This window comes from Abramis brama, assembly GCF_963993115.1.
Source record: "Abramis brama genome assembly, chromosome: 20".
In the NCBI taxonomy this organism is placed as follows: domain Eukaryota; kingdom Metazoa; phylum Chordata; class Actinopteri; order Cypriniformes; family Leuciscidae; genus Abramis; species Abramis brama.
In genome coordinates this window covers 21150007-21177318 of record NC_139982.1, presented here as the reverse complement: position 1 = coordinate 21177318, position 27312 = coordinate 21150007, and the positions used below count along the sequence as shown (strand labels likewise).

General features: G+C 40.5%; 1 protein-coding gene across 1 annotated transcript; it reads left to right on the top strand.

Annotated features, from left to right (window-relative positions):
• The first annotated feature begins 8316 nt into the window (after positions 1-8316).
• On the top strand, positions 8317-25589 carry LOC311070491 (interferon-induced GTP-binding protein Mx3-like). The gene is made up of 14 exons (XM_084094371.1): positions 8317-8600; positions 11790-11986; positions 15436-15558; positions 15671-15781; positions 20739-20893; positions 20979-21117; positions 21229-21427; positions 22881-22977; positions 23081-23203; positions 23688-23820; positions 23942-24085; positions 24226-24302; positions 24404-24613; positions 24699-25589. The coding sequence occupies exons 1-14, from the start codon at positions 8509-8511 to the stop codon at positions 24927-24929; spliced, it is 2031 nt and encodes a 676-aa protein (XP_083950497.1). The 5' UTR covers positions 8317-8508; the 3' UTR covers positions 24930-25589.
• Positions 25590-27312: the final 1723 nt, after the last annotated feature.

Sequence of the window (27312 nt, the reverse complement as noted above, 5' to 3'; positions counted from 1 at the left end):
GACAAGCATCCTATGTCAGAAATGGCAGTCACATCAGCAGCAGAAAGTGTTGTGCATGAAGATGTTGACCAGAAAGAAGGGCACAATATGAGATAAATTTAAAAAAATATATAATTGAAGCCAATGTCTCCCTTCAGACCTGTTCAACCTTCAACCCAGTCACACTATTCTCAACCTTTGTGTTCGCATCAGGGCAGACTGAAATCCCATGGACGACCTCTGTGGTCATATCAGAGCAGACAGGAAGTTTGCGGGCTGGAATCATCACAGGACTGAGCTCTGAGGCTGAAGTGGGCTCTGGAGCGGACTCATGGGCTGGAGAGCAGTGTGCGGCCCAAGCACACAAAATAGCCATTGTCGTAACAGGGAGTGCAACAGTGGGACCACTGACAAACCTACCAACTGCTCGCACCGACTTCAGCAGTGCTGATGTCCATGATGTGGACGTCCATGATCACTGAAACCTCTGGCGTGGCGTACCATGGTGGCTGAAGACTCTGGTTTGGCGTCCATGGCGGCTGAAGACTCTGGTGTGGCGGCCATGTTGTGAACAGGCTGTGGTGTGGGAACAACCGGCCTGGAAGGTAGTGATAGTACAGGACTAACGATCATCATAATTGGACATGCTTGTGATCGTAGTGGGTTAAGCTCCGTGGACACCGGAGCTTGGCATGTACTGCCCCCTCCCCAAATTTTTCTTTAGAGGAAACGTCCTCCTCAACCTTCCCAACAGTGAAGGAGGACCCAGTCAACTGAAGGGCAGACTCTAGGAATTCGATCAGTAATCCTTGAGGACTATCACAAATGAATGTGGATTGTAACTGATTTTTGAGTCCATAACAAAAGAAGTCAATGAGAGCATTGTCTTGGAATTTAGAGAAATTAGCAGTACCTAGGAAGTCCTGAATGGGGTCTTCGAGTGAGCGAGTTCCCTGAAGAAGGTGGATGTGACGTACTGCAGGATCAATGGCATGGCTGCTCTGGGACACTGTCAAGTTTTCCAGAATTTTGTTTCAGCTCTGCCCAAACTTGAGATGGATTATGAAGGACGCAAGAGGACAACTTATTGAGCGTTAGGGACTGTTCGTTATTTATTTAAGGGGCCACCAGAGGAGTTTTGAGATCTGTTGTCAAAAAAGACATGACCCTCCCTTCGCCAGCAATAATTTTTTCTATGACCCTCCAAAATAATTGTGAAAAAAGGCATGACCCTCCCCGATAATTTATTGATTAGCCTAATTCTGTACTAGCTTGCGCTTGGCAAAGATGTTCAGATAGCCATTGTTTGTTTGTTTTTTAAACCATAAACTCTTGCTTTCTCATCTTACTAGGGCTGTAACGATAGACCAAACCTATGATTCGGTTCGTATCACGATTTTTGATTTTAGATTTGAAAAAAATCATGTTTTCGGTGCTGATGCGGTGTGACTCGTTCAACATGTGGGTGGCGCTGCCAACAAAGCATCTAAAAGCTGTCACAAAGAACCGGCAAAAGTAATGATTATTAATATGTCAAATATAGCAAGGAGACATTTTAATTGTTTATTAATAAACAAGTGTTTTCTGTGTCTACTGCAAAGATGAAGTTGACGATGTGTCGCGATCTTCTCAGAACGCGCCAGAGAGAAATGCACATTTCATAAGGAGAAAGCAGTCTGTTTTCTTTCGTTATGAATTGTTCTGTTTAAAAGTAGACATTTCAAGCTTTCTATATATTTCTCCGGTCTGTGAGGCAAGTAGCATAGCCTATCTTACGCTGAGTTTCGGTTCATTTATGAGACAAGATCCAGTTCACTCGCCCGCGCCTCCGTGTCATGATTATCTATTTTCTACTATATTTAGACTACTTCTTATTTATTAAATCCAGATGAAAGATTGATTAAAATTAAGATAAAATTAATAAAAAAACGAAATTCACTTTAAAGAAAGGCTTTGTGCTTTCTGTTTGAGGTTTCTGTGAAATTTTTAAAGTTGCTTCAGAGGAGTCATGTCCGTAATGGAGAACTGTCACGTCCGTAACATTTTATTTTTTTTCACGTAAATGCGAACACGGAAAAAAAAAATATATATATATAATATTTTATGTTCTGTGGAGGCCGATCTTTATTTATCCGGTGGGTATATATCTTTTGGTTTGCACAGTGTAATTTATAGAATTACTAAAAAATATTTTGCCACCTAAAAGTTAAAGATTTTTTGTGTCACGTCACATGTGTATTTCCCTCATATTAAATATAAAACTCATGTGTAGACTGATATTTGTCTAATGTCTTGACTCCTTTCAGACGTTTCAAAATATTGGTATTAAATGCATTTTCTGAGAATTTTTATTTTAAGTTTTGACTGCAAATGTCACGACCATAACACTGGAATCGCCCAATTTTAACGAATTTATCCTCAACTAGTTTTTGTGGTGTAGGTCTATGTATTTTATGTTAACTTAAATAATACTAATAGTAATTTAAAGATGTGGTAGCCCTACATCTTACACATCGTGGAAACAAAATAAGAATGGAAACTAAAATATGCAGTATCGCCCTACAGCGCACATTCTATCTGCAGATCTGGCGCCTCAGTCCCAACTGTAAAACTCGACGTACATTCACATCACATAGCCTAATGCAGCGGTAGAGTTACACTCACAGGACACTGTGCACTTAACAAAAGTTCATTATTTGCTCGTGCTTTAAAGCTCTGCCGGGTAAACATTTCTTTGGCATTCTGTTCTAACATGATGCACTTTTTCTAAGCGCGAACTGAAGTGCGCGCGCACTGTCAAACAGCGCCAAACTGGATTTTTGTTGGGTCAGACCCATCTGATATCGAAGGGGGGCTGATAACGCGAGATCAACATGGAGCTAAATGGAAAAAAATAGCACCAAACAAGCCACTTTGAAATGTTGCTGTTTTCATGAATATAAAAGTTGGGTGACCCTCCCCCTAGACTAAAAAAAGTTGGATGACCCTCCCCTCAAAAAAGAATAAAAAGACATGACCCTCCCCTATTTTCCTCCGGTGGCCCCTTCCATAAATACCGAACGGTCCCTTACTGTTTTTTATTTACTTCTGTTTGCAGAGGTATTGGCAGAAGCAATAGTAGAAGCAGTAGTTGCAGTAGGTTGATAATCTTTAAAAGATAGATTGAAACAAAACAAATATACATTATTATAAATAAAGATATTATTTAAACTAACATTTAAAGGGGGGGGTGAAATGCTATTTCATGCATACTGAGTTTTTTCAGCTGTTAAAGAGTTGGATTCCCATGCTAAACATGGACAACGTTTCAAAAATTAAATTTGTTTGAAGGAGTATTTCTGTGGCAAAAATTGTCCTTCCGGTTTGTCACAAGTTTTGGAAAGTTTTTTTCGAGTATGGGCCTGTGTGACGTCAGCTGGGGCGTAAGTTCCTTATATGGGTCCTAAGGGCACCTACTTCCGGATTAGCGCGGGCGCGCGCGCACTCGTAGACCAGAGAGAGAAGAGAGCGAAAGCAGTACCTCATCTAAGCGCTGTGCTCGGCTTTAGGGAAGTCAATGTCACCAAAGTGAAAACTGCTTCAAATGTCTCTGTGTGTCGTTAGCTCGGCGCGTAGCACAGCTTTAGCTTTAGAAGACTCGGTACAGCCTATCTTTCTTTTATAAATATAATAAAACTAAATACTTTTTGGAGATATGAAGGATGCAATACTACTCTATAGGTACTTAAGATTAACAGGAGATTTAGTGAAAATGAGCATTTCACCCCCCCCCCCCTTTAACATCTCATTCACATCACCATATTAACAACAGTATAATCAACTAAATCAAATGCCTTGACAAATTATAAATGATAAATGTTAACAAACTTAGAACACACCTTTCAACACAAATCATACAAAGCTTATGATCAGTACTGTAATCAGTACTGTAATCAGTACTGTAGCAAATTCCATCAAATATAAGCGGAAACACAATACTGACATTTTACAACTTCAAAGTTTATATTTTACATCAACATAATTTAAAGCTGAAGTCGGCAATATTTTTTGATCATATTCACTGAAACCAACACTATACTCCGACAGAACAACATAAATCAGCCAGTTTTAGAAAAAACCTGTGCTTCTACCTCCACCTGGAGCCTGTTATTTTTTTTGCAAAAATCCACCGCTCCCGGTTCTTCTGGTCCAATCAGCGCAGGGCTGTGTGAGATCTGACTGTCAATCACAGTTCGTGCAAGCCACAGATCCTCCCCCGCACACGTTACAATATCACATGCACACGCCTGAAGTTCGCAGGTGTGTTGGTGTTGTATGAAGCGTGATGGCGGAGAGAAAATCTACTAATAAGCTTCCAATTCCTCAGTAAACAAACAGAGCTAGGAGGTCCAAAACAAGCAAGGAAAATAAAATTATGCTTTGATGCTGAAGAGATGGGCGCGTTCACAGAAAATCTGGTGAACACGCATTGACGAGCATGAACTTGATGGGAGGGTGTCCTCCTAGGTTATGCAAGGCCTGTTTCACAATGCGAACAGCTGCTTCTGCAGGTCCGTTCCTGTGGGGCGAGTCTGCTGGATGGAATTTCCAACAAGCAAAGTTCCTTCAGGGCAGGTCTGGCTCCCACAAAGTTTTTTCCAGGGTCAGACCACAGCTTTCTTGGATGCCCTCTCAATGCAGTGAATCTTTGGTAGGCCAGGAAGAAACTTTCAGTTGACTGGTCACTCACAACATCTGTGTGCATAGCTCTGGATGCCATTCAACAGAAGACAATCCCCCATACCTTCAGCCTTACTTTCTTCTTTACCTCATCCTTCACTTCATAAGGTCCAAATAAGTCTGTTGTGTATTCATATGGTCTTGCTGGTGTCGTTCACTCTGGTGAAAGGTCACCCATGATCTGCTGACACTTTCTTGTTCTTGCTTTTCTACATGCTACACAGTTGTCAACAACTCTTTTTGCTAATTTTCAGCCTTTTATCACCCAAGCCTTCTTTCTCATCCGTAGGAGAGTACCTGCTATTTCTTCATGGTTCACACTGTGGGCTTCTCGAACTAAAAGAGTGGATATCCATGCTTCATATGGTAGAATGGGTACTGCCGTTTCTTCCTTATCAAAGATTTGGAACCTTCCTCCACAAACAAAGAGTCCTATATCTTCATCTCTGAACACAGCAAGTCTGTTGAGAGTGGTGTCTTGGAAAGTTATGCCCCCCTGAGTCACAAGTAAGAGATCTCTCAATGCATCTTCTCACTCTCCAACAGTAAGTACAGCATGTTTGACTCCAGACCTCACATCCTCTGTTCAAGGAAATTCATCCCAGTTTGGCTTACCTGAGGTTAAATTCTTTTTCAATACCATCTTCCATTTCATTGCAGCTCTCCATATCCAGGCAATGACTCTGACCTGCTTCGTCAGGCTACTGAACTTTGTGGTTTCAATGAGCTCTGTTACTGCAGAGCAAGCTGGTGCTCTCAGAACTCCAGACTCTGGTTCTTTTTTATCTGGGTTATTTTGCAGATTCTGCAAAAAAACTGTCTTTTCCCTCCTCACCTTTTACTGGAGATTGTAGCATTTGGCACTGTTTTGATTTCTTTTAGTCTGTGCTCTGGTCAGTGCTGCAGAAAAGGACTTTCTTTGGAGCTTGTCTATGCTTTCTTTAGTACATGCAGCAACTTATTTGGCTGATTTTTTCGGCCATTCTTCTATAGGTTGCCTCAAAAACTCTGGTCCGTTCTGCCACACAGAATCTTCCTTGAGGTCGTCTGGGGTCGCTACCCTTGATATGATGTCAGCCACGTTCAGATCTCCCGGGATCCACCAGTCTTCAGCAGACCTGACTTTCTGAATATCTCCAACTCTGTTTGCAAAAAAGGTCTGGTAACCATAACTGTCTCTTTGGATTGCTCCTAACACAGTTTGGCTGTCCAGTAGATGGAACCATCGATCGATCTCTAGTTGACTGTGCCTTTCAATGTATCTTCTGAGTCTTGCTGCGAAGACTGCACCACATATTGCAGCTTTTACTTTTTTTGTTAATTGTGACAGCTTTGCTTTGGACTCAACCAATCGAATTTGGACACCTTTTTCTGTCTCCCACCTGAAGGACACCACAGCTCCAGCTCTTGTCACTTCCATCAGAAAATGTTACTCCACAAGGTTTCCCAATCCAGTTGGCTGGTGTGAGGCTTCTATGGAAAGTGACTTGACTGAGGCAGACATATTCCATGTGTATTGGCAGTAGCAAATTCCTGTACCTGCTCTGCAGCAGCAATAATCTACAACAACAGCAATAATCAGCGTAGCAGATCTATTCCACCAAGACCATATACATTAACATTGTCATAACCCTTACCATGCTAAAAATATCCAGAGAGTTGTCATGATAGAAATTAAATTTATTGCATCAGAAAACCTGTTTCCTACTATATATTGGTTATGTGACGAAAATGTATTAGCTTACGTCATGCACTATTTTAATTGTTTTGAGGTCATAAGATATTGTTCGAGGAACAGGATCAAAAATATTTATACATTTTATTTAATCAATCTGCCCTTGAAATCATAATTTAAAAAAGGGGTCTCCTAGTCACAGGGGGACACAGGGGCCCTCACACTATATTCCAATTCATAGCCAGGGCAAAGTAGCCTAGAAATCTAGACGAACCCTAGCGGCAGCAAAATTTATTGTGACCAGTGTGGTCTAGCAACTCTCCGTTGACTTTTGAGCTGGAAAAACCAAAGTCAGGCCAATCACATCGTGTATAGAGTAGGCGCGGCGGGCTTAACATAATGACGACAGAGTTGCGACGGTTCCCTGCTACTTGAAAACAAAGAATGGATGCTGCTGCTGGCAAACAGCGGTCTTTCGAATCGGCTTTAGCTGCGACTCTGGAGGACTTGGAGTTAAGCTTTTCTTTGAGAAAAGAGCACAGAATGGCATTTAAGTCAATTTTAAAAAAGGAAGATGTGTTCGGAGTTTTGCCGACTGGATACGGCAAAAGTTTAATATACCAACTAGCCTTCTTTGTTGCTCTGATTGGTTGAAGTGCTATCCTATTGCGTGCAGAGGGATTTTGAGAGACAACCGTTTATCCCGCCCCTCGGATTGAGCCGTGCCAATGGTGAGTTGCCTTGATGTAGGCCTGGCTTGCCAGGCTAAGGGCAAAGTGCACAAATAGGTAAAATAGGGCTTGGCATCAGTGCTTTTGAGGCACAGCATAGGCAGATTTAATGTGACTTAAAATGTAATTATTGTTGAAAAAGGACTGCTATTTTCGGACGTTGTGAGGTTTAGGTTCAAAATGCACTTATGTCTCAAATTATATTAAAATAATTACACCTAAAACAGTTACAATCGTGAATTGTATGCCTTATAGCTGCACGATTCTGAATAAACTGAGAATCAAGTTTTTCTAATCTTCTAATAAAGATCACATGTTTATTTCAGTGATTTACAAAATCTGAACATTAGTCTACTAAACAAAAACAATATGACATTAGGTATAAATAGAGCTTTAAATAGAGGCAGTCACAAAATACCCTAGGAGGAGTATTTGAAATTCCACAGCATGCCATTAAAAAAAAAAAATAAATGGTAGATTTCCTGTTGGGCGGAGCTAATGTCTGTGGTGTGAAAGTTGTCCGGCTTGATGAGATTTATATTCACGAGTTCACATGTTAATGAAATCTGATATAAAATTATAATGCGTATTTGGCTTGCTGTCCGGGGGGAGGGCTCCGAGCTCGGAATTCGGCCGAATTCGGAACCCAGCCGAATGTGAGGTGATGGGGTGGTGGCGGGATGCTGAGAAAATTGTCATGAGACAGGAGGTAAGGGAAGGCTTTATTTATACTGGTTTCTTCTTGTGCTGATTGGATGATTACCTGAACATGCTCCTCCCGAACTTTGTTACATAAAACTTCATTATGTGCAAAGATTGGTGACCGTAGATGAAATAAATGAGATATTGTTAGATCTAAACAACCTGTGTTCCAAATTTGAAGTTGATATCCACTAGATGAAATACATCTCCCATTCAATTCCAATAGTCATTGTTGACCTCGAACAAATACAAGTGTGAATATTGTTTTCAGGACCATTTAATCTTTTCGAATCATGTCATGATTTGTTCACTCAGCAATTGTCAAAACCTTTATCAAGTTTCGTACCATTCTGATGAAGTGAAAATTCTAAAGAGACAAAATGTAAAACCTTTCGGTCAAAAATGACTGAACAGCACCAGAGGGTTCAAAGTGTGCAATATAACTCAACTATCTGTCACGTGTTCTACCTGTGTCTGCTTGCATTTGCATTCTTAACATGGGTGTGTTTCACTATAAATTCAGTCTGAAATATAGATTTCAACTCTTTTTGGTTTCTCTTCAGCATCACCACAAATGCTCTGTTTGGCTGAAACCTAAATTATACAATTTATAAGAGGCATCTAAAACTAGAACATCTAGCATCTAGAACATTATCTTTTCTTAGAACTGACTTTTACATTTTTTCCTTGTTTATCCAGAAAATGTCCAATTCAGACTTACTTACTTTATTCTCTTCTCCAGTTCGAAGAAATACTTATGATGAAGAAGATAGTGATAGTTCTCAAAATGAAAGGTTAGTATATTTTATTTGCTTATTATTAAACTAAAACTGATTTTTTATTTTTTTTATTCTTCTTATATTTGTACAAGCTGTTATGTCTTGTTATTTTCTTGTTATCTAGATGTAAAAAAAAAAAAAAGAAAAAAAAATTGTAAGTTTATTAGGGCAGGTCACTTGAGTGTACTATAGACCTTATTCAGAGAAGCGCCATGACACACTGTAAAAAAAAAATAAAATACATCCCCAAGTCAAAAATTTCTAGTGACTGATAACATCTACATTTTTCAATTAGTCTGACGTATTATTTCTCATTGAGCCAATGTTAACAGACTATTGCAACAAGAATTGCACTTGGGCCAATTTAAAAATTTAGATGTGACCAGTCACTAGAAATTTTTGACTTGGAGAGGTTAGAAATTTTTTATAGTGCAGGTATAAAAACGAGGCTGTGAGGAATAGACTTACCGTTTTTTTTCAGTGGCATCTGCTGTAGATCACTTATAATTTTCCGCAGCTTATTTTTTCTGGAGTTTTTGACTACTTAAATTTTGTCTACTTAACACTAGAACTGCCATGTCGGTCATTTTGACCGTTTTGAATTTTATATCTGCAATAACTTTGTTGAAAAAAAAAAAATCCTGCTGGTACCTGACTTTTCCTAAAAGTGTCTGTATTTTCATTTAAAATGTTTTTCATATAAATTACACATAAGGCAAAAAAAAAATGAACATATTTACCTATTTCGGCCATAGACGGTCAGATTGACCACACTGAATTTTGCGGTATTATTACACATATACCAATATACACAACAATAAAATGTGGTACAAAATACACAAAACATATTCCACAACAAATCATTCAAATGTAATGATATTCAGAACAGAACAAGAATGAAGAAATAACTATAAACAAGCCAAAATGAAATAGGCTACTTTCAAGCGAAAGTGAAAGTAAGCAGCATTGGGCTCACTTAACTCTCTAATTAGAATCAAAATGTTTCAACATTTGCGATGTATTTGGATGGTAAACTATTCTTTATTATAGGCTTTGTACTTCACTCACGTTCCAATATCGACAAAAAAAATCATCCTCTTCACATGCGCAAAATGGTAGGCTACGAATTGTAGTACTGACTATATAAACAGAGCAGTGGAATTTTTATATGTTAGATTGACTATTTTATTATTCTATTTTATTATGGCTATAATGAACAGGCTGCGATGTCAAGATTGCAATGTTGGAATATGGTGTGTGTAAGGCGCTGGCGTGATCGAACAGTGTAAACATGAAAACATAGGCTGCTCCGTCATTTTGTTCAGGACATCTACGGATATTATTTATAGATGTATAATTAAACTTGTTTAAATGTACAGTTTGGTGTTGTTTTGTTTTTAAAAGACATCCTAATACAATAAATGCATTAATCTCTCAATTGGGTATTTATCATTAAAAATATAGAGTTTGGAATCTAGCGGTCAAAATGACCGCTGTGGCAGTTCTAGTAGTTATGGAATTCTGGCACTTCTATTGTTAAATATATTTTTGCAGTGTTTTAAAACAATTTAGAACTATCCAAAAACACATTAAATAACACAACCCTCTGAAGGGATGAATGTCTATCCCTCACAGCCTTGCATTCATTCCTGTTAAAAATCATAGATGGCCCAGTTGTAAATATGATCTATGAGCCTGTCCAAATACTCACACTTGACCACCTGTCTACTTACAGTATGCATTTCCTGTATTTAGCCCAAGTGTTCATGTAGGCGTAAAGACTGCAAGTGTATAACTTTTTATTACCTGTTGGGACACAGACACACTTATTGTAACGTTTTATAGTCCACTGAGGCAAGCTTGTTGAGAACCCAAGTCCAGTTTATTAACAATATCAAAACAATTGGGATCTCGCCTGAGAGCCCAATCAACTTCAAACGTAACTAAATGAGCCAATGCACATTGCCGTACAAGATTTGCATTGCAAACTCTGCCCCACAAAGTGGGTAAAGTATATAAGACCACAAGTGTGGGTATTTGGACAGGCCCTGTACTGTATCTGGAGCGTACGATCACACTGGTGTGATTGAAACTTTCAGTGCATCACATGATCAACTGCTAAATTCAAATGTGTTTTCGCACGTTGGCGCTATTTTCACATTTCCGGGTTTCGCAAAAACGGAAAGTTAAACTTTTATAGTGTTGAATGAGAGACCATTAAGTTTATTTAACTATGTTCCCATTTGCTCAAATAGCAAAAGAAAAACTCCACAATAGTGTTTTCCAAACTCTCAAAAAAAGGAAAAAATAGAGAGAGATTGATAACGCCAGTCAGAAGAGAGAAAGACGTAAATTTGACCATCCCTCCCATAGCCGCTCTGTTAAAAACACCCTCACAGCACCTTTAACTAGTTTCTTGTAGTGTTATAAAAGTAGGCTACATGATAAAAAAAATAATATTAATAATTTAAAAAAAACTTTTCAGGATTTACAATTTAGTAGATGTCCATTAAACCGCGTCATCACAGTCTGTGAAAAGGGTGCTGTGTTATGTGACAAGCATGACGCGTCGCCATGGAAATAATAAGGTGATACGTTCTAAAATATCAGTCAGCTTAAAAAACACACATGCTGGGGGCTCAGCTAAAATATTTTAAACTGAAAGGATTACTTATGCCAATTATGATAACTTTATATTTGAATTATACATACGTCCATGCCAGCTTTGTGGCTTAATTGATGGTATAATAATACAATAAATGTTGATTTGGTTTTTAATGCTTATGTTCATAATCATTTAAATATTAATTTTAAAAACTCCAAACAATAATATATCTTAACAAGTGTACAATAATGTTTACATTTATTATTTTAAGTATTGAAATGATCTTGTCCAAGCTGCATTTTGCTCCCAGATAAGATATTACAAAGGGCATAGTGCCCTCAGATGACCACTAGTAGTGGTTAAGGAGAGATCCCCTGACTGGATTGTAAAGCGCTTTGGGTGTACAGTAGTACATATGAAAGCGCTCTATAAATGCCTCATTCATTCACTAATAAGATTATTTCCAATATATTAGAAACAAAATATTTTTGAAGAAAGAAAACATGTAGCATTAAGCTGAATTAATGCCTAAAAACTGAATTAATACTGTGCAATAATGAGATTTGTTTACATACAAATGTACGTTTTTGTCTTTACAGTCAGCAAATGAAGGGAGCAGTTCACAGTTATTTAGAGGAGAGCATTCGTCCATACATTGATCTAATCGACACTCTGCGGTCATTTGGCATTCAGAAGGACTTGGCATTACCGACTATTGCAGTGATCGGAGACCAGAGTTCTGGGAAAAGCTCTGTGTTGGAAGCGCTGTCTGGAGTTGCATTACCAAGAGGAACCGGTGAGGACTGGTTTACTCCCCTTTGAAATGGGAAATTCATATAAACACAATGAACATTTTAGGTAGCCTACAACTCTCCAATTTTGCTCTATTGCACTTCCAGCAAGGTATGATGGATCCATGAGTTCAAATTGTTTATGCCAAAGTCTGACCCTACCATCTGCATGTCACTGCAGAAAGTTGGTCTGGCAGCAACAAACCACTTATTCAGATATTTGCATCAACAAGCAGGTGTAAAGGTAAAGTGGTTACTAGATCAGTATAATGCATGAGAAACATGCAGTTTATATTCAAGTTCATGGAAAATTTGCAATTCATAAGTATTTGTTAGGATTAAATAGTTGTTTCTACATTTAAAATGGTTTCTGGAGTCTGGCAGAAGATGCTGTTTTTGGTCTTTTAACTACAGGTGGTCAACTCTGTTATTGATATCAACTCTGTTACCATCAATGTCAACTCTGTTTTAAGGTTTTGCTTTAAAATTATCATTATGTGTGTTTTATTGTCAACAAATTGACAAAATTCTAGCTGCAAAAACCTAAATTGGGTCAGGCCAATCACGTCGTGTATAGAGTAGGCGGGGCGGGCTTAACATATGACGACAGAGTTGCAACGGTTACCTGCCACTTGAAAACAAAGAATGGCGGCTGCTGGCGAACATCTTTCGAATCGGCTTTTTCCACGACTCTGGAGGACTTGGAGTTAAGTTTTTCTTTGAGAAAAGAGCATAGAACAGCACTTAAGTCATTCTTAAAAAAAAGAAGATGTGTTCGTACTTTTGCTGGCCAGATATGGCAAAAGTTGAATCTATCAACAAGCTCTGCTGTTGGGAAAACGCTCTGGTTGGTTGAAGCGTTGTCCTATTGCGTGCAGAGGGAATTTGAAAGACAGCCGTTTATCCCGCCCCTCGGATTGAGCGTGTCTATGGTGAGTTGTCAGACCCAACATCTTGATGTAGGTCTGGCTTGCCAGGCTAGTTAAATGGCACTGTGATTAAAAATTGCAATTTTGTCCAAAAGGCGCTGAGAGGATTGTGTACCTAGATGGGGGCAATCATTGATTAGCAGACCATCACCTGCTGTTAGCATTCCATTGACTCCCATTCATTTTGGCGTCACTTTGACAGTGAATAACTTCACATCTGAGACTCCATTTTAAAGACTCCATTTGTCCATTATTTATTTCTAAAGAAACACGAAAATGTATAAAAGGCTCCATTACCTTGTATCTTACGTTATGGCCCCGTAGAAGCAGTTTTTGTAAAAATAGGCTAACAATTGCATCATAACCACGTGCCTCTCTGTCGCACAGTAGAGAAATTACTGTATAGACAGGAGGAGAAGCTCGCGGGCAATCAGGGGACGTGGAGGCAAAATGACAAAATAATTAATCAGAATACTTAGCAAAAGTTGCTCCTGCTCCTAGCTCATGGACACCTCCTACTCACGATCTCCATCTCTGCAAGTTTCAGAAGGTAATGATTCAAATTTCTCGTGGCACAGCTACTAGAAGACAGACAGGTTGCTCACTTCACATCTACTGTATGTTTTCAAGCTCAGTTTGAGTCTGCGCAGTACGCTCAGTCATCAGGAAGTGAGTGCTTCTAATTTACTTCACTTTTCTCTGTTGAATCCAATGGGGTCGCTGTGTCCATTTCTTTTACTGTCTATGGGTCCTACCAGACTCTTGTACAAGAGAGTCTGGCCACTCTCCATTGAGAAGCGTTAACTTCCTTGAAGGCGGGTACTCTGTTTTAGTTTAAATCTATTGGATCTGCCCAGGGCCCGGTTCCCCAAAACGTTCTTATCGCTAAGTAGTTCTTAACCTATTCCTTAACCTCTCTCTTAACATTATGGCACGGTTCCAGAAACGTTCGTACGCTAAGTATATCTTTTGTAAGTCACACTTTCGTAAGGTTGGTCTGGACCACTCTTAGCTTTACCTTATCACTTTTGCAGGTCTATACGAATATAATTCTGAAGTTTTAATACACCCAGACAGTGTTCAATTAGGCTAATTAAAGTGTTTTCATACAAAGAATAAAATTGTCATTACACTGATTGTTGTTAGATTTTTAATTATATTATTAATTTAATTAAAAAGCGCTTTTAAAGGCCAGTGAAAGCATAGGCTACTGTCAGTTAAGTCCTGTTCGGACGCTAATATTGTTTCTCATGGGCTTGTATGGTATTTTAAACATTTATAGGGGTGAGTCAGTGATTTTAGTGCCGTCCGAATCCATAATATCAGTGTTTTTTCTCACCCAACCCACGTAAAAATCCCTGGCCAAATTAGTACCTTCTGTTTTTTGACAAACAGGTCGTGTGGTAATTTAATTGCCGTCTAAATCCACATCTCTGAGTTTACAAGAAGAGATTAAAAATCCACTGTTTAAACCCTTTTTGATCACTGCCGAGCACCGAGATGTAGGCCTACACTTTTATTACTGAAATGCTGGAAAGTATTTCCAAGAACAATATTTCATCGCAGCTCCACCTCAGCGAACAAAAATGGGAAAGAGAAGAAAGCACGTACAAATTTGAAATGGTTATTATGGCAGCAGTATATGATAGGCTAGGCTATTATAGGCTATTATAGTTTGGATTATTTTTTATAATATCCCATGAGTCCTAATAAATGCAATTTCAACTATTTCTGAAGTGCTTCTTTTATAAAGATCACCGCTTTCTCACATAAACAGCCCCTGCACGAGAGAATAATTGATTCTCGAGCCATCGATATCAACCAATTCAGCACCATCGCCACGGACAGCGCCGGGTAACGTCGCACGTAAGAAGGTATATCTTAAGCAGCTTCCTAAGGTATGGTTCGGGGAACACACTTAGGAACATAAACAACTTTGCTAAGATATATCTTTCGAGTCTTCTTAGCGCGCTAAGAGTGAGCGTTATCGGGGAACCGGGCCCAGAGCCACTCTGGATCTGCCATAACCAATTGGGCCGTAGAAAACCTGCAAATATACCACATACCACACAACGTACTGAAGGAAAATGAAAATTGAGTGGAAGTACGTAGGAGGGCTGAGCCAGGCTAGTGAAATAGTAAAAATCCAATAAAAATACACACCTGTGCCACATTTTATGCAGTTAGTATTACAGGCAAAGTGATCAAAAAAGCAAAACTGAAAAAGACAAAAATGTCCATAATGGATTCTGATTGGCTTTCAAAGTTTTTATAGTTTATCAGCTGAAAAAAAAAAAACATTCTGAAAGTGATTCCAATGATATATTTTCTCTGTGCTGTTAATATCCATATAGTTGTGGTTTGGACTCTGCTATTCATTAACATACATACATATATTTTTAGACATCTTTATCACTATCGTTATCGAATTAAAGAATGATTACTTTTGTCATCACATGCACTGTTGTCACACCATTTTCCGCTGTCAGTTTTCTTGGTTGCTAACTGGACTATGTTTGTTATAGGAATTGTCACCAGATGTCCACTAGAGCTGAGGCTGAAGAAGGTAACTGGTGGAGCCAAATGGAAGGCTGTTCTATCCTACCGTAAAAAGAGGACTGAATTTGTGGATCCGTCATTTGTTGCAGGTTTATAAACTGCTTGCAGTCTCTTTTGCGTTCTTAACTTGATGCTTTTTTTTTTGCAACTGATTCGAAATTATCAATCTTACAACTGAATTTAAATTATGAAATTTTGCAGGTCCTATTAAAGCCGGCAAATTGGCAAATGGAAAGGTAGCATATCCATCTTATGATTTGAAGAAATTTGAATTTGGAGATCCTTCATTAGTTGAAGAACATGTTGCAGCAGGTTAGTAAATCTGCAGGAAAACTCCTTTTTTTTCAGAGTTATTAGAACATAATATAGAGATCAAATTCTCAAGCTGCAGTCACAATCAGTAAATAAATATAAAAATTTGTTTTGTCTTATAAAATTGATGGCTGTTGTCTTGGATGCTGATTCATGTCATTTAAATGTATTATTCCAGTTCATCATATAACTGCACAGAACTTATATTACATACAGTAGCAATATCCTGTTATATGAAGGGCTATAGGTGCATGTACGCCATATCATAATTACGAGATTCCGACTTGTAAAAGGCACCTGTCCTCGTAGAAACTCGTAGAACTTCGACTTCGACCAAATTACTGCTTTACCCCCTGACTGCTGTAATTCATTTTGGCATTGAAAGTGTTGCCATAGAAACACATAATTATGAGTCTGAGGACATGTCCCTTAAATGCAAATCATATCTCTTTAAATGGGAAAATCTCCAAAACTTTTTGCAAAGCTTACGATTCTGGACCAAGCTAATGCGCATGTGGATTCCTAAGCACGCGTCTCATAACACTGACCGTTTCTATAGCAATTGGATCTTCTAATGGCAGCTGCAGTGACGCAATGACTTTACCAATCGCCGATTGACTCTTTTCCTTAAAAGGCGGGACTCATTCCGCCATATTGCGTGTTGCACTTTCTCCCATTCATAAGTAATAGGAGTGAACGTCTCGGTTATGTATGTAACCCTCATTCCCTGAGAAGGGAACGGAGACGTTACGTCGTGACAACAAATGGGGTTTCGCCTAGAAAGCCTCTCCTCTTCGAGAATTAAAACGAGCCATAGCAAAGAAATGCCATGGGTCTGCGGAATTTGCATAGCCCTGGAATATTTCAACCCCAGGGTTGACAAGGTGGCTTGCCGAGGGAAAGACATATGCTCAGAGAGGCTTTACAGTGGAAATACACAACGTAGGGGTCGCCCTGAGGGGGAACCATGCACATGGAGGCACCTGGTCAACACGAAAGCTGCCGTTGGCATAACTCTGGCGTTGACGTCAACAGCGCTGGAGGAAACTCAGGGCTTATTAGGCTCACCTGAGGAGAATATCGCACGGATCCCGTTCGTGGAGATGAATGGCGAGCAAGCGAAGGGCACATATCCAGACCGGGGTCTCAGGATCACATGAGAGTAGGCCAGCCCGAATTCCAGACACGCTTCGTCAACGGAAAATGCCTGCAGGTCCCCTACCCTCTTGATTGAGGCAAATGCAACCAGGAGCGCTGTCTTCATTGACTGGAACTTAAGCTCCACTTAAGCTCCACTGATTGCAGAGGCTCAAAGGGAGCACTCTGCAGGGCAGTTAGAACCACTGAGAGGTCCCAAGAGGGTACGAGAGGAGGGCGAGGAGGATTCAGTCTCCACGCTCCTCTCAGGAACCTGATGAACAGGTCATGCTTTCCCACGGACTTACCTTCAACTGCGTCGTGATGTGCGGCAATGTACACTTTCAGGGTGGAGGGAGACAGCCTTCGCTCCAACCCCTCTTGCAGGAAAGAAAGCACGACACTGATCTGGCATTTCCTGGGGTCTTCTTGGCGAGAGGACCACCAGGTGACGAAGAGGTTCCACTTCAACGCTTAGGCATGTCTCATAGACGATGCTCTAGCGGAAGTGATGGTAGCCACCACTGCTGGTGGTAGGGTACTCAAACCTGCCTTGTCCCATCCAGGAGCCACACGTGGAGGTTCCAAAGATCAGGACAAGGGTTCCATAGGGTGCCCTGTCACTCAGAAAGGAGGTCCTTCCTCAGAGGGATTGGCCAGAGAGGTGCTGTTGCGAGGAGTACTAGTTCGGGGAACCAGGGCCGGTTGTGCCAGTGAGGGGCAACCAAAATGACCTGTTCCTTGTCCTCCCTGATCTTGCACAGGGTCTGTGCAAGAAGGCTCACTGGGGGAAACGCATACTTGCGGAGGCCCCGCAGCCAGCTGTGAGCCAGTGCGTCCGTGCCAAGCGTACACTCGGTCAGGGAGTAAAACAGGTCGCAATGGGACAAGTCGTGTGAGGAAAACAGGTCTACCTGTGCATCCCCGAACTGATCCCAAATCAGCTGGACCGTCCGGAGATGGAGTCTTCATTCTCCAGGGAGAGGCTGAAGCCGTGAGAGCTCGTCAGCTGCACAGTTCAGGTCTCACAGGATAAAAATGGCTCGAAACGACCTCAGATGCTTCTGACTCCATAGGAGGAGGTGGAGGGCGAGTTGTGACATACGGCAGGAGCGCAGACCACCTTGTCGGTTGATGTACGCTACTGTTGCGGTATTCCCTGTTCAGACTAGTACATGCTGACCCTTGAGCAGCGCATGGAAGTGGTGCAGGTCGAGACGTACTGCCAGCAATTCGAGGCAATTAACATGCAACAGGTGCTGGGGTCCTATCCAGAAGCCCGCGGCAGCATGCACATTGCACATGGCACCCCAGCCTGTTTTGGAGGCATCTGTTCTGTTGAGACAACAACATGCCTGGAAACTCATTCTAAGGGCACTCCGGCCCATAGAAAACTGAGGTTCGTCTACGGGGTGAAGGTCTGATGGCAGGTCAGAGTCACTGGTACTCAGAGCGTGCCGTGTTGCCATGCCCACTTCGGGACTCGATCGCAAAGCCAGAGCTGAAGCGGCCTCATATGAAGCAATCCGAGCGGCGTTGCTGTGGCTGCCATATGCCCCAGGAGCCTCTGAAATAGTTTCAGTGGGACCGCACTCTTGCCCTCAAACTGTCTCAGGCAAGTCAGCAGTGACTGTGTGTACGCAGACGCCAACGAGTCGATTTCCATACCGAGAAAGAGATTACGGATTAAAGTTTGCTCTTTTCCCAGTTGACCCGAAGGCCCAGATGGGCTAAGTGCCGGAGCACTAGGTCCCTGTGAGCTAGAATCAGCCTGTCATGGAGATAGTTCAGGATGCGAACCTCATTTCGGCTGGAGGGACAGTTTAGATCGCACCCTTCGCCAGTAGGGTGGCAATCTCCGCTCTCATGACAGGGGCATTGCCACCTACCATAGTGAAGTGGACTCCCCTGAAGCGGGGAGGAGACCATGTGAACTGAATCGCATAGCCGAGCCTGATAGTTCTCGCAAGCCAGCGACACTGCTTGGGAAGCTCTAGCCAGGCTCCCAAGAACTGTACCAGCGGCGTCATGCGAACCACAGACGTGCCCTTGGGGGTGCAGCAAGGCAGAATGACCGGCCCAGACGTGGGTGGCATAGCGGTCCGGTGTGGGGGCACGGTCATTAGCCGCATTTTGCCAGAGGAGGCCAGGGAAGGACCAGCCCCCACAGGCCTTGCTCTGACAGGGGTCTAGAGACAGAGGGGGGCTGGAGTGGTGAGGCTCATGAGCGGCGCACACTGTTATCCGAGAACTCTGTGACAGAGGGGGACGAGAGTGGGGAGACATGTGGGCGGCACGCACTGTCGTCCGAGAACTCTGTGACAGAGGGGGGCGAGAGTGGCGAGGCCCGTGGGCGGCCGGCACTGTCGTCCGAGAACTCTGTGTGCTCAGAGATGGGTATGTCAGTTCTTTATTTAACCACTTTAGGGTGCTGCTCATTGTGGGACGAGCAGCGGTGGTGGGAAAACCAAGCCCTCCACCGGGGGAAGGAGTAGGCTGAGAATTCTGTGCCGACGGCCCGCTGCTGCCTCCACCCAGCCGTTTTTGGGCAGAATATGTTTGATAGCCTCAGTCTGCTTCTGGGCGGTTGAGAAGTTTTGGGCAAAGTCCTCGACCTCGAGGCCAGCCTGGGATATGGGAGTGTCAAGGAACTGGGTACGCTCGGCCTCTCTCATATCGGCCAGGTTGAGCCACATGTGTCAGGACGCCGACGGGGATTGGCGGCCGCACCCAAAAAACAATCGTCCAGCCACGAACGCACTGGGCAGGACAGAGGGCTCCACTCTAACCCAATGGCTGTGGCTGCCCGGGAAAGCATGGCAGTCAACTCAGGATCCGACTTGGGCAGTGCTGGCATACCCGAAGGTGGCAGCACAGCCAAATCGTCATCTCCCGAGGACTCCTGCACACCTTGTGATGCTGCAACAGACAGAATCGTCCATTGAAATCTGCGGGGCATCCAAAGACGAAGCCACAAAATCAAATGGACTGCTCGCGGGTTGCAACGCTGGAGAGGGGGGTGTGGGCCGAGAAGGAATTGTCAACGCTATGTTCCACACCGTCACCCTCAGGTCACCCTGGCCACATGTCTTTAAAAAGACATGCCACGCGCAAGCTCTTTTGTGAGAGGAAATGTCTACCACAGAGTGTTGAAACGACCAGGGAGATGAACACACAAACACTGGCAGATCACTGCACAGATCAGTAGGGAATGTGCACTCGCTGGCACTCGCCGTCACACCAACACCTTAGAGAGAGATGATCGATGATCTCAGGATGGCTTGTGGAGCGAAGTGAAACACTTGGCTCCGAAGCGAAAACATATCTGCATGTCGCCAGCGTACTTAATATCCACAAGGTGAGGCATAGTTATGCTATGCAAATTCCGCAGACCCATGGCATTTCTTTGTCAATGGCTCGTTTTAATTCTCGAAGAGGTGAGGCTTTTTAGGTGAAACCCCATTTGTCGTCACAACGTAACTCGTAGTGACCACGAAAGGGAACCTCCTTTATGTATATAAAGTCTTTGGTAGAACGTATATATACAGTATACAGTATATGAATCATTGCAGAGGAATTGATTCACATTTCCATTAGCATATTGCCAAGCTAATATTAAGAGAAATGCAGAGTATATAATTATTGGGTAAAATAGTGTTTTTAATTTTTAACATTAAAATTACATTGAACTATTTATTTTTTATTGATACTTTTGATTATGATTTTATTTAAACATTTTATTCAGTACTCAGGCTCATGCAGCTCTAAAGGACATATTTTTTATAAACACAGTTAATTTTGCAGTGTGTGTGTTGTACAGCCCAGAATGAGCTGGCAGGAAAGGGGGTAGGAATATGTGATGAGCTCATCACTTTAGAGGTCATGTCACCAGATGTGTGTGACCTCACACTGATCGATCTACCTGGAATTGCCAGAGTCCCAGTAAAAGGACAACCCCAAGATATTGGAAACCAGGTGAGCAGCATAATCTGATTTTGCACACCACATTTCAGTGCCATAGACATCCAGTTTTAAAACTATATGTCTTCATGTCTTGCAGATCAAACATCTGATTATGAAATATATTGAGAAGCAAGAGACTATAAACCTGGTAGTGGTTCCTTGTAACACTGACATTGCAACAACAGAAGCATTAAAAATGGCACAAGAAGTAGATCCTGAGGGCAGAAGAACTCTCGGTAACGAAGCGGATGATCCGCACAAAACATAACATTAAATATCTTTGAGGATTTGAGGACTTCAAATCATCAAATGGACTTTTGACAAAAAACATTTTTTCATTCTTACAGCCATTTTGACCAAGCCAGATCTCATAGACAAGGGAACAGAGAAGGACATTCTGGCTATTGTCCACAACAAAGTGATTCCTCTCCGCAAAGGTTACATCATGGTGAAGTGTAGAGGACAACAGCAGATCAATGAGAAAATTCCCCTGGAAGAGGCGACACAAATAGAGAGTGATTTCTTCCAAAACCATGACTGTTTCAGGTTACAGTCTAAAAAATATATAATTAAACTTTTAGCATGTCATTTCTGAATTCAAATTTATTTGATGTTTTGAGGTGCATAAAGTAAGTAACAAAGAAGTAACAAAAACAACAACAACAAAAAAAAACATTCAGGGTGACAACTGTCCTATAATAAGTAAGAAAGAAAACACACTTAAGAATGAAATTGCTGAAAAGAAAACCTTAAATAGTTTGGCATAATCTTTTAGTAAAACTTCTTTGGCTTCTTCCCGTCCTTCGGATGAGACGTAAAACCGAGGTCCTGACTCTCTGTGGTCATTAAAAATCCCATGGCATTTCTCGCAAAGAGTAGGGGTGTAACCCCGGTGTCCTGGCCACATTCCACCATTGGCCCTTACCAATCATGGCCTCCTAATAATCCCCTTAATATTGAATTGGCTCTATCACTCTCTCTCCTCTCTCCACCTATATCTGGTGTGTGGTGAGCGCTCTGGCGCCGTTGTACTGTGGCTGCCGTCGCATCATCCAAGTGGATGCTGCACACTGGTGGTGGTTGAGGAGAGATCCCTTGATATGATTGTAAAAGCGCTTTAGGTCTACAGTAGTACACATGAAAGCGCTATATAAATGTCTCATTCATTCATTCATTCAATCATTCTTTTAGTAAAACTTAAAGCTTCACTGCTTATTAATATTCTTGGAAAAAAGTTTATACACAAAATCATATGGCCATATGGCATGAAAAAAAAGTATCACAGAAAGAAGCCTTGCAGACCCTTCAGACTGTATCAAGGTTACTAAGTCTCATATATTTCACCTTTATGTGACAAGGCAAAGTTAGTTCAGATTGGAAAATGTCATGTGGTATAACTCCCCCAAAACCAAAAAAAACCCCTAACCCTAACTTTTTGTCACGATCCACACACCAAGGAAAGGGAGAGAAACAGGTGGATCCAAATACAACAATTTTATTTGTAGGGCAATCCAATTCGTCATCATCCATGCAGGGGTCAAAATCCATGTTAGCAGTCCAATAACAAAATAAACAAACAAGGAACAAAACAAACTCAAACCAGGAAACAGACTTTAAGAAGTGTAAGAGACATACAACAATGACTCCGTGACAAGGACTAAAACAGACAGGGTATTTATAGACAGGTACAAACAATGTGACGAGAAACAGCTGTATGCAATGATGAGTGATAAGGGACAGCTGAGTGCAATGAAAAGACAAGAATCATGGGGAATGTAGTACGAGAGTGTGCTGGACACCGTGAGGAAGGAGGACATCTAGTGGTGACCCAATGAACATAAACCAGACACTGTGACACTTTTATTAATGTTAGATTTTTGTGATGTTCACTTTGTCCATTATTATTTTTTCAAGAATACCTGTTTGCCAAGGTACAGTAGGCTAAATGAGCTAAAGTAAACCCCATCTAAACTAAGTGCTTTCTCTTGTTCTACTACAGAGACCTCTTACCGCCTCCAAAAAAATTGAGTGAGGGTAAAGCGACTATTGAATGTCTTGCTGTCAAGCTGACTCAGAATCTTGTTGATCATATCAAAGTAAGTTTTTAAATGTCTCAAACTAAAAGTCCTAAATTTGGTGAACTGCATTTGTGGTTTGTGAGAAACTATAACCAAATTGTTTCTTTCCTATCTTTGTCAGAAATGGCTGCCACAGCTCAATCAGCAGATTAAAAAACAGTTGTGGGATGTGAAGAATGAGCTTAAGGAGTACGAGACTGGACCACCAGAAGATCTTAAGGGAGCCAAACAGTTCCTCACTGAAGTAGGACCTCCAGTCATTACATCTTCTTGCTTAGGATAATTATGATTAGGGGTTCAAGATGCTGGAACCCTATGAAATGGAATGCAAACATTTATTAATATGCATATTGTGAAACAGACAGATCTTTTCATCCATAAAATTAGCAGCCCTTTAAAAAGATAAAAACACAGAATACAGAAAAAAGTCAAAATTGCGAGATACATTTTTGTGTGTTTCTTAGAAAAAAAAGAATAAGAAAATATTAAATCAGAATTGTGAATAATATTTTTTGCAATTACATTAACATCAAGCTAAAAGAAGTAAATGTTTATAAAGCAAGGTTCATTCTGTTTAAATCCACTATGCTTTGTCTCGTGCCTTGTGTGAACAGCCCCTGAAAATGTTCTCTGTTCAGATAATACCTCTTTTACCTCCTCAGAAGATTCACTTTTGCTGTATAATGATATTGTAAAAGGCTAATGAAACATTTTTTTTTTCTTCACAGACCCTAAAAAGATTCATTGATCAAATCAACTCTTTATCATCAGGGGAACAGATGAGTGAGGAAAATTTGTTTGTCCAGCTTCGGGCTGAATTCAAGAAGTGGAATGATCATCTTAACAGCACAAAAACATCCTGTCAGTTTATTTACAACATGCAACAACTTTGAATTCACTGTTGTTGTTGTTTTATTAGAGTTCTGATAAAAATGAAAAAGTCAGTTAATTTCATAAGAAACCCATTTTGTTTCCAAACAAGTCAGCAATTCAAAAGAGTTGAGCCAGAAAAACAGAGGGAGGGAACTGCTCGGATTCAGTAACTACAGAGTGTTTGAGTCGGTTCTGCAAAAACATGTGGCCAAACTTAAGAAGCCAGCCGTTGAATTACTCAATACCATCAAAGGTACCATCACAAAATACTTTATGGTTATTGTGGAGAGCCTCCATTTTAAAACCAAAAGATTAGATCACCAATTTAATGACATTAATAGTTTTAACAAATGTGGCTGTTTGTCTTCTTGACTTGATGTATTTCTCCTGAAGACATCATCATCACACATTTGACTGACGTGGTGAATCAGTGTTTCAGAAACTTCTCTGTCCTTCAAAACACTGCTAAGGTAATTATTGCTTCTAATTGGTGGATCCAATTCAGTTTCCAGTTTAATCAAGTTCTCTTTCCTCTCTACTTTTTCATTTGATTTTTTCATTTTGCCCATAGGACAAAATCAACAACATTCAGTTAACCCAGCAAGAAAAGATGGAGCAGAGGATCTCAGAGCAGTTTGAAATGGAAAACAGGGTCTACACTCAAGATCCCATCTACTTGAAGGTCTTGAATGAGATTACGAATGAGAAGTTTTCAGAAGATCAGTTACCCTTCTTTGACAAAAAATGCAAGTACAGTAATATGCTGGAGGCGTATTATGAGGTAGATATTCTTAGTTATCAGAAACAAATAGCAGTGCAGTGTATGTGTATGTGGAAGTAACTTAGTATCTCTATTCTTCTTTCAGATTGTGGTGCAGCGAATGGCTGACCAACTGCCTATGATGATCTCATTTTTCATGTTGACGCAGACTGCTGAGCTCTTGTCTATTGACATGTTGTGTTTACTGGATGGGGCAAATGTGCATGAGCTCCTGTTTGAGGACTCTGAAGTCAGCAGAAGGCGCAAAGACCTACGAGAGCGCCGGGATCGTTTGAGTGCTGCTCAGGAAGCACTTAGCACTTTTTCTACTGACTAGAGGGTATCTGAAAATACATATAATGTATCTTTGTCAATCTTATAATGTATCCGACAACTTCTAAACAAACATCCATTTTGCATAAATAAACCTATAAAATTTTCTAAAGAATATTAAAATATACATTAACCCACATCTTATACTTTTTGATTGTTTCCATGTTACTCACAAAATGGGCTAAAGCAGGGCCGATACATAAAAGCTTCAGGCGTTATCTACAAGTTAAGGTCTAACTTAAGATTAGGTCTAACTTGACATGTATAATTTTTTGGCTCATATAAAATGTTTAAAAATATGCACACACACAAATATATGGGGACAGTGAAAAATGGTGGCAGTGCATTCAATCACTGTAGTTCAGCGAGTATGTAAGACTGGAGTCAAGCCTTCTGGCTTAGAGAAGGTATACTCTTTGAGAAATCAAAGGACATTTCTGAAAATTAGCTATTAGCTAAATATTGCAGGAGGCTCAAGGCGTGATTTGTAGTCAGATCAGCCCTAGATGTAATCCAGACACTCAGCATTATGTATTTTTATGTATTATGTTGTTTTTTTCTGTATTTCTGAGCATTTGATGTTTTGTATTGATTATCTTTGAATTGATTATGTAATTGGCATGATACATTTACCTGAATATTAATAAATTGTAACATTTGAATTTATTCTTACTTTGAAATAATTAACTCTAGTAGATTGCTTGAATTCCTTAACACCACAAATCTACGCTCAGGTTAGTTAACAGGCTAAAATACAGCTTAGGTGGAGAAGAGACTGAAGACTGATGTTTTAGAGCTCTGACTAACACATTGGCATTAGTCATGTATACTTAGACTGTAGAGGCTAATAATGGGTTTTCCATTTAGAACAACTGGGTGTTAGACCAATCTAAATAGGGGTGAGCCTCAACCTCTAATTATTGTAATATTATTCTTACTAAGTTTATGTGGAAAACCACGATATGCTTAATATAAAGTTACCATTAGAGGAAGTTAAGTTGGTCAGCTTGGCTCTATGGTAATGGTCATGACCTCTGGTTAGATATAGTCTTATCTAAATTAAGTGTGTTCAGATCTATGGGGACTAAATTATATATTCTAATGAGTAAGTAGAGTGCGGCTGTCTAGAATATTAGTCAACCGGCTCTGTCTAATGACCGAAACTGACAAGCTTAAAGTGTTAAAGGAATCCAAATGAACAAGTGTAATTTCAATAAGGAGGTAAATAAAATAATCAAAACTAGATAAATTGTTAGATTATTGTCAATAATCAATTGGCATTCTAACCTAAATTTGAGTTATGATAAAATGGAGTCAGCTAACAGTTTAATTGGAATTAAATTACTTTGCCGCACTAAAAAGAATGTGCAGAAACCTTCATCCGCTCATCCGCACCATCGTTGGGCAGATCGGGCGGGCCCTACAAGAACAATACATAAAGTATAATACATTTTTTATTACAGTTTTTTCGATTGCTAAATGACAGTGGGCACAACTGGAGTCACATGTGCAAAACTCTAACTACAGTCTGCACAGCAGCAGTTCATGTGGACCAAACTCTAGTTCGTTTTTCATTGCTTGAACACAGTTTTCAAAACTCTTCACACTTATCCCATGACTTTAAAGGGATAGTTCACCCAAAAATGAAAATTCTGTCATCGTTTACTTACCCTCAAGTTGTTCCAAACCTGTATGAGTTTCTTCGTTCTGCTGAACACAAAGGAAGATATTTGGAAGAATGTTTGTAATCAAACAGATCTCGGCCCCCATTGACTTCCATAGTAGGAAAAAAATATACTATGGTAGTCAATGGGGACCGAGATCTGTTTGGTTACAAACATTCTTCCAAATATCTTCCTTTGTGTTCAGCAGAACAAAGAAACTCATACAGGTTTGGAACAACTTGAGAGTGAGTAAACGATGATAGAATTTTCATTTTTGGGTGAATTATCCCTTTAACCACAACCTGCACAACCTGTTCAAATGCTAACACACTGCTGTCAAAACTGTGAACTACACATTCAAAACAGAATAGATTTCAGCCTTGTGCCTTTCAAACACTGCTGATTGCAATTTCAGCTGAAAGGCTAAGCAGGTGTCTTGTTTTAGACTTGTTAGTGAACACACACACACACACACACACACACACACACACACACACACATATATATATATATATATATATATATATATATATATATATATATATATATATATAGGTAGAGCTCAGAAAGCCAGGGATGGATAAGGCACTCCAGAAGGTTCTTCCCCAGGTGCATGGCAAGAGAGAACATTAGATGTGATGTTGATGAAAACCTGTGGCCTGATGCTAGAGAGAGGCAGGATTAGCCCCTCAATTATTTGTTCAAATTACAGTATATACTTTA